Source organism: Mesoplodon mirus, assembly GCF_964341445.2.
Source record: "Mesoplodon mirus genome assembly, chromosome: 18".
Taxonomy (NCBI): Eukaryota; Metazoa; Chordata; class Mammalia; order Artiodactyla; family Ziphiidae; genus Mesoplodon; species Mesoplodon mirus.
The window spans coordinates 26596299-26608539 of NC_138994.1; the positions used below are offsets into that span (position 1 = coordinate 26596299).

Below are 12241 nucleotides of genomic sequence, written 5' to 3' on the forward strand. Positions count from 1 at the left end.
AGGTTGGGGCAGCCTCCTCAGCAAGCGGTGGGAAGGGGATGGGCTGCCTCCTGAGCTCTGTAAGGCCCCAACCCGCCTGGCCCTGCAGTGTGCGCACCCTTCGGAAATATTTTGAGTAATTAGCAAGGGAAAGCAGCAAGTTGGCGGGGGAATGCCAGGTTGTCCTGGAGCCAGCCTCCAGTGCAAGGAAAGAAAGGGGCCTCAGGAGAAAGGGGCCCGTGGAGGCTGGGCAGGATTGTGTAGGACAGTGCCCGTTTGTGTGTGTGTGTGTGTGTGTCTGTGCGCACGTGCACGTGAGTGCTGGGGGAAGGGGCTGTGCACCACAAGGGCGTGCTGGCGGGGCCAGGTGCAGGCTCGGGGGAGAGATGGGTTCCAGGCAAAGCTGGGGTGAGGGGGTGGAAAGGTGCCTGCTGAGTGTCACATATTTGCTGTGCCTCAGTTTCCCCATCAGAACTCTGGTACGTTGATTCCTCACAGGCTGGAGCTGTAGGGTCTAGGCACCCCGTCTTCCGTCTGCCCTGATGGCCTCCCTCAGCCCCAACCTGCATTGGAGGGAAGGCCCTGGGCGGGGTGAATGAACCCCAGGGTGGCAAGTGGGGCCCCAGGGGCTGGGGCCCTCTGACCTCACACCCTGTCCCTTCAGGAAGGGACCAAGGGAGGGAGGAGCTGGAGACAGGCCCAGGCGAGGACCGCAGGTGAGTCTGGGCAGGCCCTCAACTTGGGCGAGGTGGGGAACGTGAGCCGAGCCCTGGGCAAGAACGGCCTTTGTGAGTGAGTCCCCAGGGCCAGGGAGGGGGCTGTGCCTCCTTTGCCGCCTGCTCCTCGGGGCTGTGGGTACAGTCTCCCCATTGCACATAGAGAGGTGCCGAGGCCCTGGCTGCAGGGGACCCCCGAGGGCCTTCTCTCAGCCCCTTTCTCTCTGGGCACCCAGAGATCCTGAGGAGTGCATCAGGGGACACTCTGCAGGCCTTTGGTGCCCCCCATCTTCCTCCCAGCCATTCCCCCTTGGGCCGTGGCCTCCCCAAAACTGGCCCATGCTTTTCCCCAGAGAAAGTTGCAAGCAGGTCCATTTTGAGACTTTTTAAAACTTTAGTTTTAAAAATGTTTTTATTGTAAATCACTTTCTATGAAAAAGGTTAAATTGCCCGATGGGTTAGGAGAGTGGATGTGGGATGCAGCCCAGGGCGTTTATGGTGGAGCAAGACACTCCCCTGCAGGAGTGCAAGCAAGGGCACGGGGCCATCCCCCCATTCCTGGTCCCAGTGGTTCTAGCAAGCACTGCGTCCCTCCCAGTTAAGCCTCAGCTCTAGCTACACTCACTACATTAGTCTGTCTGTCCCCTTTCCCTCCGCAGCTTGGCTGCCCCAGCCCCTAACCCCCAGATCCCCATCTCCCCGCTGCTCTCAGCCTCAAGTTGGGCTCAAAGATTAGGGACACATACCCTCTGCCCCACCTCTAGGGATGAAGCCAGAAGATCCCAGAGGCCTTAGAAAATCTCCTGGCTCCACCCGGCACCCCGGCCTCCTTTCTGTCTCCTCTCTCTTCCCCCCTCCGCCTAGCTCCTCCTCACAGACTGCCGGGAGAGGCCTCTTGGGTGTTCATTTGCAGTCACCTAATCATCATTGGTTGTACCTGGGAACTTGCTCTGGATAGAGACCTGGGGAGGAGAGCAGGAGAGAGAGAAGCTTGGAAGCTAAGGTGTTCTGGGGCGGGCCCTGTACTGATGTTTCCAGCTTGGCCAGGGCCCCTCCAAGCCGCAGCTCTCATAGTGCAGAGGGCCCTTAGCGTGTCTCTGGGGCAGGGAAGAAGTGGATCAATGAAACACTGTGTGTATGGGGGGCTGGGGAGCGGAGGCAGCAATTTGGGTCCTGGGCCCCAATTCTCAGCCTGCTGGACTAGAATCTGAGGATGGCCTGGGCTGGGGGCCGTGTGGCCTGGTGGGGTGAGCTGGCCCAGCCCCTGCCTGGGCGGTAGGGTGTCCATGGGCCTGCACTGGCGGGGAGGGGGGCAGTCTGGGCCCAGACATCGGTGCTGTCTGGAGGTGGGGAGGGCCTGGCTTCTTACAAGAAGGCGCCCAGGCTGGCCCAGTCATGCAGGTCAGAGGCCAGTGTGGCATCCCCGGCCTCAAAGAGGGGCTCGGGGGGCAGGGAGCTACGGGTGCTCTCGTCCCAGGGGTGCTCCAGGAAGGATGTGGCCAGGAAGGTCTCATCAAAGTCCAGGCTGTCGGTAGCCTGCTCCGCTGGAGGCCCCCAGGTAACAGGGCAGTCGATGTGGTGGCCATGGATGGTGAGGTCCACGTCCCCGTGTGAGGCAGGGCTCAGCGGCGGGATCAGCTCCGAGATCTCCAGCGTGCCCAGCTCCCCGTCCAGCGTGCCAGCGTCCAAGATGGCCTCCCAGTCAAAGTTGCCCTTGAGGGGTTCCAGCTCACCCTGCTCCTCCTGGGTCAGCAGCAGGGGGCTGGAGGGCCGCGGGACCTTGGCCTCCTGCTTGGGCAGCGGCTGTTGACGCTTGCGCCCCAGCCTGCCCTCGCCTGCACCCCAGCCCGCCTCCCCAGTGGCCTCCTCGAACTCCCGCAGCAGCTGCTGGGCCTCGGTGCTCACGGTCAGTGGCCTGGCCCATGGGGCGGCGCTGGGCTCTGGCGCGGCCTGGCGGGCAAAGGCCGGGTGGATGTGGACTGGGGGCAGCCGCTGCTTCTTCAAGGCCCCACTCAGCAGCCGCTCGGCGTACTGGGGGTCGATGCGCCAGAAGCCCCCCTTGCCTGGCTCGTCCTTCTCCCGAGGCATCTTGATGAAGCCCTTCTTCAGGGACAGGTTGTGGCGGATGGAGTTCTGGACACAGGGAGGTAGGAGAGAAGGAAGACAGCTGGGAGAGTGGGTGGGGTCAGTGATGGGGGGCTCCTAGCGCCACTGCCAGTCCCACCACCACCTTCTCTCCGATGGGGGCAGGGGAGACAGAGGCGCTGCTCCGAGCGGGAGGCTCTGGGACACCAGCCACGGGGCACCAGGAGCTGGGAGTGCTGTCGGGGGCTTTTGTTCCCTTTGGCCAGGATATCTGCCTGCTCAGTCATCGGAGCCCTGAGCCGCAGGGTGGCTCTCAGTGCCAGCCTGTCCTGCCCTCCCTCCCTTACTCCGCTTTTTGCGGCCTCTGGTCAAAGGCCTTGGCTCCCCCAGGTCCTGGACGGCCATCTCCCTCTGCCTGGGCCTGGCTGGCCTTCTCTGTTTGTGAAATGAGTGAGTGGGTGTGAGGGTGTGTGTGGGGGGGGATGAAGTGTGGGAGGATCTGATGACTTTCCTTGTTTCTAGAGCCGGCTGCTGGCCTGGGCCCTCACCCACCATGTCCCCCTCCTCCCACCCCAGGCTCTGAGGCCTCAGTTGATTATTACCCAGCCAAGAGCATAGCGCTCATTCCTGGGGCCTCTCAGGCTTGGGGTAGGGTGGGGGGTGGTGGAGGGTCTCTGCTTTCTCACCAAGGTTACAAATGGTACCTGCCCCAGGGTCAGGGCCCAAGCAATCGTGGAATAGCTGTGATTACAGGAACTCTGATCCTGTGACCTGTGCCACAGGGAAGGATCTGTGCATCCTCAGGGTCTCTGTCCCCAAGTAGCCCCTGATCCTGATGGTCGAAGAGGCTCAGGGCAGCGTGTGCCCAGCCTGAATCACCATCCTGCCTTGTTCAGGCCTGGGTGCACAGTCCAAACCACGCTGGGGCACAGGGGTCTGGGGCCTGGTGGGTGGGGCCGGCAGGTGAGTAGTGCCCCCTGGCAAGACTGGGAGGTTTACATGGTGGTCTGGGCCCCTTGGCTGCTCTGTGCCAGGTTCCGGAGACTTGGAACATGAAGCCAGTGTGGGAGGAAAGAGCCCCTGTGGAAAGCACGTGGCTGAGGTAATTGTCCCCCCAGGGAGGTTGATGAGAAGAGGGGGAGGAGTGTAGGCAGGAAACTAGGGAGGGCTTGGGGTGGGGGCTGGCACAGCAGCTTTCGGAAGGCCCCGTAGCCCTTCCACTGGGACACCGATGGCCTTCACACCCCGCAGCACGCCCCTCTCCCCTCCCAGAGCCCCTCCAGCCAACTGAAAGCAGGCGGGATGCAGAGTCTGGCAGGAACGATGCTCTGCCTCCAGTCAGGCCCTGACAAACTGACCTTGAGGAGGGGAGTGTCGAGGAATTCCAGGACTTGGGACAAAAATGTGTCCCTCAGTCCATCAACCTACCCTGGGGGGCTGTGTCCACGCATAGTTCAGCCCTGGTCTTTGGGCTGAGCCTGCCGGACGAGTGACAAGTTCTTTCCCCTTGAACCTCTATGTCGGCACCCCTGCAGCCCTCTGAACATCCTCCCTCCTCCGTCTCTGAAGTCAAAGGGGCAGCAGTCCAAGCACTGGGCTCCCTTGAGGTCCTTCCTGGACGGCCTTCCTCTCTCGGGGCCCTGGCCGTACCGCGCCTACTTGGCCTGCAGATCTGGGATGTGAGTCCAGTCCGCGCAGGCATGGGGAAGGAGGGAGGGAGTGCCTCCCTACCTGCCAGGTGGGATCAGCGTGGCGGAAGTAACAGAAGTTGTCCGTGATCCACTTGTAGATGGCCGACAGGGTGGTCTTGGTGGCCTTGCTGGCCTGCATGGCCATGCAGATGAGCGTGGCATACGAGTAGGGCGGCTTCACGTGCGGGTTGGTGGCGTAGTCCACGTCGTCGGGAGGCGAGGCCTGCAGCCCCGAGGGGGCGCTCCGCGGCGTGCAGGAGGACGTGGGCTTGCCGGGTGTGTGCGGCTGCCCCAGGCAGGCGGGGTCCGCCGCCAGGGGAGACCCCGGCTCGGCCGAGCCTGCCAGCTCGTGGGAGCCGTGGGGGTCGGTGTCCCCCGAAGGCAGGGCGGGGAGCTCGGCGTTGAGAATGGAGAATTCCTGCAGCCACTGCAGGCTGGTCAGGCTGTCATTCAGGGCGTTGGACTCCTCCAGGCCGCCTTCCGGTCCGGCCTCCTCCGCTGCCCCTGCTCCCGAGACGCGTAGCCAGCTCTCCGCCATATCTGCGGGGACTCTCCGAGGGGGCTGTCAACATCCACGAGCCGAGCCGAGGGTGGCCGCCGAGCTCTCCGGCCCGCTGACTCCCGCGGCTTCAGTTACGCAGCCTCCCGGAAGCGGGCTTCCATCCCGCGATCCGGGGGTAGCCTCCTCCAAACGGAATGTGGTGCCTGCGGGGACCAGAGCGGGAACTGAGCCCTCTTTCCCCACCCCCGAGGGGAGAGTGTGGGCGAGGGGGGAGGCTCTTACTAAAATCCTTCCTGCAGCCGGGGAGGATCTTTTACTGCCGACGTCTGGGAAACAGAAGGTGTGCCCGGGGCTCCGACCCACACGGGGTTCGCCTCGCTCTTTTCCTCTTGGATCTTTAAGAGGAGACTTAATTAGCCCAACGAGGGAATAGTGTAGGGGCATGCGAGGCCACCCGTTTCTCCCTCAAAGCGGGGAATTAACCCCCCTCTCTCCGTCCACAACCAATGGAAATGGGGCGAGAGAGTCCAGGAGGGCAGTACGACGGGTCGGGGGGCGGGGGAGGTCGTCTGATCTTTGAAAAGGGATATTAGGATGGGGCTCAAGGGGAAGGAAGGAAACAATACAGAGAGTTATAAGGGGGTGGGAAGTGAGTGTCCCCCAAACGCCTCTGATGTCAGTCCCCGGGCCCTCCACTTCCGTCGGGGACGGATGGGAGAGCGGGCTGGTACTGACGCCCTCCCTTCCCACGGCCGGCAGCCCTCCCCGTCCCTTACCTGGCTCAGAGCGCAGCCCGGGCCAAAGGAAGCTTCTCAAAGAAATTCCTCCCACCGCCCACCCTCACCGCGGCTCTCTGCTCCCAGCTCCAGGGCCCAGCCAGCAATCCTCGTCGCCACTCACGCCCGCCGGCGCCTCTCTGAAAGCCAGCGGCTGGGGACCGGCACTCAGTAGCCGCTCGCAAGGCGTCTCCTGCTGCCGTGGCGACGCCCCGCCCATATAAACAGCTTCCGCTTCTGCCATTGGCCAGGGCATCTCCAAAGAGACCGCGGGCTCTTAACGGCTCTCTCACGCGGTAACTCTCTTCCAGCTCCCTCCTGCCGCCCTCTCCCGCGCGCGACCCAGCCCCCTACCCGCCACCGCGTCCCGGCTCCGCGCATTCCCGCCCGAGGGCCCCGCGCAGGGCTCGGAGAGGCGCGCGGCTTGGCGCTCCCGCAGAGGCCCCGGGGCCCTCGGCGAGCAGTTCGCCGCGGGAACCGTCCTCCGCCCCACCCCCTTCCCATCTGGGCTGCTCAGAGGTGGCGACGGCTCCTGGGACGCAGCCCGTGGCGCGGGGGCCAGGGCTGGGTGCATGCTTGGGGCTTTCCTTTCCTCTCCTCTGGGCTGCGAGTGGCACTTCCTCACGTTTCTGCGGCCTGTCCCGGTCTCCCGACCGAGTGTCGTCTTGGTGCCCGCAAGCAGGTCTGACTCTCCGATGCCACCTGCCGCTCAGGTCCGCAGAAACCGCAGCCCCGGTCGCAGGCACCCCAAGGCGGCTAGGGTAATCCAGTGTTTCCCGGTAAGCGCTCCCTCCCCGCCCCGTCCTCAGCAAGATTCCCAGAAGCTGACATTCCAGAGGCTTCTTCGGAAGTGCTCTCCCTCCTTTCCAGATAGCCGAGGAAACAGAGCCGTTGGGTGAAACCCAGGAAAGCCGTGGACTTGCCAAATTCTTTGACTGGGGTCATTTGCCCCATTCATTTCACCAGCCTTTAAGTGACGGACTAACGGTGGACTGTGGTCCTTCCTCCTCCCCTCCCCCAGCCTCCCTCCCGTCACCAGCTTTCCTGCTCTTCAGTTATTGAGGAGCTGCAGTTGGAAGTTCTCTGGTTGAAGGGGGTGGGTGGAGGTGAGGGCTCCTTATCAGGCCTCTGGGCAGGAGCTGTGCCCGGGGGATGGTACACCAGCTCCCACCCAGAAACATGTCTTTTCCTCTACCCCTTGCCCTCTCTCACTCCTCCATGTCCAGCTTGTCTTGAGTCAAAGTTTTTTTTTTCTTCCCAAGTATTTATTGTTTTATTTTAATTTTTATTTTATTTTTTTATTAGTTTCTGCTTTATAACAAAGTGAATCAGTCATACATATACATCTGTTCCCACATCCCTTCCCTCAGGCATCTCCCTCCCTCCCACCCTCCCCATCCCACCCCTCCAGGAGGTCACAAAGCACCGAGCTGATCTCCCTGTGCTCTGCGGCTGCTTCCCACTATCTACCTTACGTTTGGTAGTGTATATATGTCCATGCCTCTCTTTCGCTTTGTCACAACTTACCCTTCCCCCTCCCCATATCCTCAAGTCCATTCTCAAGTAGGTCTGTGTCTTTATTCCTGTTTTACCCCTAGGTTATTCATGACATTTTTTTAAATTCCATATATATGTGTTAGCATACGGTATTTGTCTTTCTCTTTCTGACTTACTTCACGGTGTATGACAGACTCTAGGTCTATCCACCTCATTACAAATAGCTCAGTTTCGTTTCTTTTTATGGCTGAGTAATATTCCATTGTATATATGTGCCACATCTTCTTTATCCATTCATCCGATGATGGACACTTAAGTTGCTTCCATCTCCGGGCTATTGTGAATAGAGCTGCAATGAACATTTTGGTACATGCCTCTTTTTGAATTATGGTTTTCTCAGGGTATATGCCTAGTAGTGGGATTGCTGGGTCATATGGTAGTTCGAGTTTTAGTCTTTTAAGGAACCTCCATACTGTTCTCCATAGTGGCTGTACCAATTCACATTCCCACCAGCAGTGCAAGAGTGTTCCCTTTTCTCCACACCCTCTCCAGCATTTATTGTTTCTAGATTTCTTGATGATGGCCATTCTGACTGGTGTGAGATGATATCTCATTGTAGTTTTGATTTGCATTTCTCTAATGATTAATGATGCTGAGCATTCTTTCATGTGTTTGTTGGCAGTCTGTATATCTTCTTTGGAGAAATGCCTATTTAAGTCTTCTGCCCATTTTTGGATTGGGTTGTTTGTTTTTTTGCTATTGAGCTGCATGAGCTGTTTTTAAATTTTGGAGATTAATCCTTTGTCAGTTGCTTCATTTGCAAATATTTTCTCCCATTCTGAGGGTTGTCTTTTGGTCTTGTTTATGGTTTCCTTTGCTGTGCAAAAGCTTTGAAGTTTCATTAGGTCCCATTTGTTTATCTTTGTTTTTATTTCCATTTCTCTAGGAGGTGGGTCCAAAAGGATCTTGCTGTGATTTATGTCACAGAGTGTTCTGCCTATGTTTTCCTCTAAGAGTTTGATAGTTTCTGGCCTTACATTTAGGTCTTTAATCCATTTTGAGCTTATTTTTGTGTATGGTGTCAGGGAATGATCTAATCTCATACTTTTACATGTCCCTGTCCAGTTTTCCCAGCACCACTTATTGAAGAGGCTGTCCTTTCTCCACTGTACATTCCTGCCTCCTTGATCAAAGATAAGTTGACCATATGGGTGTGGGTTTATCTCTGGGCTTTCTATCCTGTTCCATTGATCTATCTTTCTGTTTTTGTGCCAGTAAAACACTGTCTTGCTTACTATAGCTTTGTAGTGTAGTCTGAAGTCAGGGAGCCTGATTCCTCCAGCTCCATTTTTCGTTCTCAAGATTGCTTTGGCTATTCGGAGTCTTTTGTTTTTCCAAACAAAGTTTGAATTTTTTTGTTCTAGTTCTGTGAAAAATGCCAGTGGTAGTTTGATAGGGATTGCATTGAACCTGTAGATTGCTTTGGGTAGTAGAGTCATTTTCACAATATCGATTCTTCCAATCCAGGAGCATGGTATATCTCCCCATCTATTTGTATCATCTTTAATTTCTTTCATCAGTGTCTTATAATTTTCTGCATACAGGTCTTTTGTCTCCTTAGGTAGGTTTATTCCTAGGTATTTTATTCTTTTTGTTGCAATGGTAAATGGGGGTGTTTTCTTGATTTCACTTTCAGATTCTTCATCATTCGTGTACAGGAATGCCAGAGATTTCTGTGCATTAATTTTGTATCCTGCTACTTTTCCAAATTCATTGATTAGCTCTAGTAGTTTTCTGGTAGCATCTTTAGGATTCTCTATGTATAGTATCATGTCATCTGCAAACAGTGACAGCTTTACTTCTTCTTTTCCAATTTGGATTCCTTTTATTTCCTTTTCTTCTCTGATTGCTGTTTCTAAAACTTCCAAAACTAAGTTGAATAAGAGTGGTGAGAGTGGGCCACCTTGTCTTGTTCCTGATCTTAGTGGAAATGGTTTCAGTTTTTCACCATTGAGGACAATGTTGGCTGTGGGTTTGTCATTTATGGCCTTTATTATCTTGAGGAAAGTTCCCTCTATGCCTACTTTCTGCAGGGTTTTTATCATAAATGGGTGTTGAATTTTGTCGAAAGCTTTCTCTGCATCTATTGAGATGATCATATGGTTTTTCTCCTTCAATTTGTTAACATGGTGTATCACATTGATTGATTTGCGTATATTGAAGAATCCTTGCATTCCTGGCATAAACCCCACTTGAGCATGGTGTATGATCCTTTTAATGTGCTGTTGGATTCTGTTTGCTAGTATTTTGTTGAGGATTTTTGCATCTATGTTCATCAGTGATATTGGCCTGTAGTTTTCTTTCTTTGTGACATCCTTGCCTGGCTTTGGTATCAAGGTGATGGTGGCCTCGTAGAATGAGTTTGGGAGTGCTCCTCCCTCTGCTATATTTTGGAAGAGTTTGAGAAGGATAGGTGTTAGCTCTTCTCTAAATGTCTGATAGAATTCGCCTGTGAAGCCATCTGGTCCTGGGCTTCTGTTTGTTGGAAGATTTTTAATCACAGTTTCCATTTCAGTGCTTGTGATTGGTCTATTCATATTTTCTATTTCTTCCTGATTCAGTCTTGGCAGGTTGTGCATTCCTAAGAATTTGTCCATTTCTTCCAGGTTGTCCATTTTCTTGGCATAGAGTTTCTTGTAGTAATCTCTCATGATCTTCTATATTTCTGCAGTGTGAGTTGTTATTGAGTCAAAGTATTAAAAGCGTGCTGGAGAAAGTCGGACAGCAACTTTCACAAATAAGCCAACTGCGCAGTTAACACCTCTTCTTCCCTCGTGAACAGTTTTATTCATTTTTAAGAATCATGCAGCAGTCCATAAATATTGCATCCTTGACGTCCCCACTGTAGTGTGCCCATGAGTGTACTCCAGGGAGTGAGGGGTACACAGATGGCACAACAGTACACACATACTTACACACACTAGGTGTGCAGATCCTAAAGCACAGTGAGCAAGCAGCATGCCAAGGTCAGGTGAACAGGACAAAAACCCTCCCCAGGTGAGATGGCTTAACGTGTGTGGATCCGTGCCCAGGAGACGCCCCAGCGTTGGCATGGCCTCTGGTAGGATGGGACTGGGGAGGAGAAGGAAAAAGGGCTCTGTGAGAAGGCTGGGATCACCACACCACCCGGAAGTGAGCTCATAGGTGAGCTCCGACTTGAGTGTGGCAGGAAGGAACCCCAGGCCTCCGGTTAGTCTGTGTCCTTGTGTGAGAAACCAGGCCCCGTCATATTCTCTGTGGGTCAACTGCTAACAACATGACCATCTCCAGATGATGACTGGGGCGGCTGTCCTGTTCCCCGACCAGGCTCTGTGCCCTGTTCCCTGATCCCAGCCCTTTTGGATGGGATATTTCTGCTCGCCAAAGAGCTAAATGAGGGCAAAGAGGTGCGGGGATGGGGGAGAGAGCAGGAACTGTCTGAGAAACAGGAGTGAAGGGCCACTTCTCACCCGGGTATGTCTTGGTTATGGAACCAAGGCCTTGAGGAATCTCTCTGAGCCTCTTCCTGGGAGAAGACAGACCCTCCAGAAAGGGTGAAGACAATGGCTTCCTCTTAGGGTTCCTGGCCACTGTGGCGACTGTTTACCTACATCTCCTTCATCTCAGGTAACACCACACTCTGAATACTACCTGCCGGGAGAGGAGGTGGATCTGTATGCCACCACCCCAGGCTCAGGGAGAGTCCCCTTCCCTAGTGCTTCTGGGGCTCAGATTTCAAGGAAATCAGGAAGTGTGGTTATTGCTGGAATCATCAATATGAAAGGGTCTGTAAGAATGTTTCGGGGAAAGAAAGGACATTAAAAGGGGTCTGAAACAGCAGAGCCCACTGCAGGATTTCAGAGCGGGTGGACACCGGAACTCAAGGCAGAAGCTGAGATTTGGCTTGGCTCATGTAGTGTCTGTCAGGACCACAGGCCTCCGCCTGCCCACCCCCAGGGCAGGATGTGAACCACAACCACCAGGCAGTGAGGGTCACCACGCACCTGACGGCACAAGGCAGCCACACAGGAGGTGCAAAAGATCCCCCGGCACTGGGCTCTCTTTGAGGCCTTGGGAAGGACCCTGAAAAGTTCCTCTAGGGCAACAATTCCAACTACTAATTCAGGCCATCATGGTGGGCATAGCCTAGGGCTCTGTCACATCTCAGCCTCACAAACTGTTGGATCCCACTTTGCTTCTCAATCTCATGCTCCACTAACTAACCACCTCTTCCAAAAGCCAGCAGACAATGCATCTATCAGAGAGCTATGAGGAATCCATTGATAACACTAGTGTTGAGAGACGAACAGCCAACAGCTTACGGTCTTGCTGTTTCAGACTGTTATTTATATGCCTACACTGGACTGGGGTGGGGTGGACATGTGATTTGAACAATATCTCTAAATCTCTGATGAGCCTATGGAAGGCAGTACCTCCGGCTCCCCCCATCAGGCTCAGCTGATCTGGAGGACAGGGGAGGAAAACCGGTGGGATGGGGAGCCTCCCAGACCACCACTGACCCCAGCTCAGCCCTTCCCCCAACCTCCTTTGGGGTTCCTGGGCACCAAATGAGAACCACCGGTCCACCCCTCTCTCAGCTTCTTTCTTCAACTCTTTCAGAAAAGCGGGGTGGAGACGGGGGCAGCAGGGGTAAGAATGCCACCTGACAGGGCGGTAGTGATGAAACGTGATAATATACGACAGTCCCTAACAAGTGCCTGGTACATAGAGGGGGTCAAAAATGCCTTTGCAGTGTCACCTTAGGATGGAGCCCCAGGCCTTCCTGAGTGCACCTGATCATAAAGAACTCCCCGGTAGGTCATCATGTAACTGAGGGGTTCTCAGATTCAAGGCCTCCTTCCTAAGCAGACACACGAGGCATAGCCTCTGCTACCAGAAGCAAGAACTGTTTTCCCAACCAACCTTCTGGTGGTTGCCACTGCTTCTTGTCCTTGA

The 12241-nt window shown here is 55.3% G+C and overlaps 1 protein-coding gene across 1 annotated transcript; it reads right to left on the reverse strand.

Moving 5' to 3' along the window:
• Positions 1-2060: 2060 nt before the first annotated feature.
• On the reverse strand, positions 2061-5009 carry LOC309793328 (forkhead box protein J1-like; the record flags this gene model as incomplete). Its single annotated transcript, XM_082603806.1, has 2 exons — positions 2061-2828; positions 4512-5009. 2 exons carry the CDS (start codon positions 5007-5009, stop codon positions 2061-2063), a joined length of 1266 nt encoding a protein of 421 aa, XP_082459932.1.
• Positions 5010-12241: the final 7232 nt, after the last annotated feature.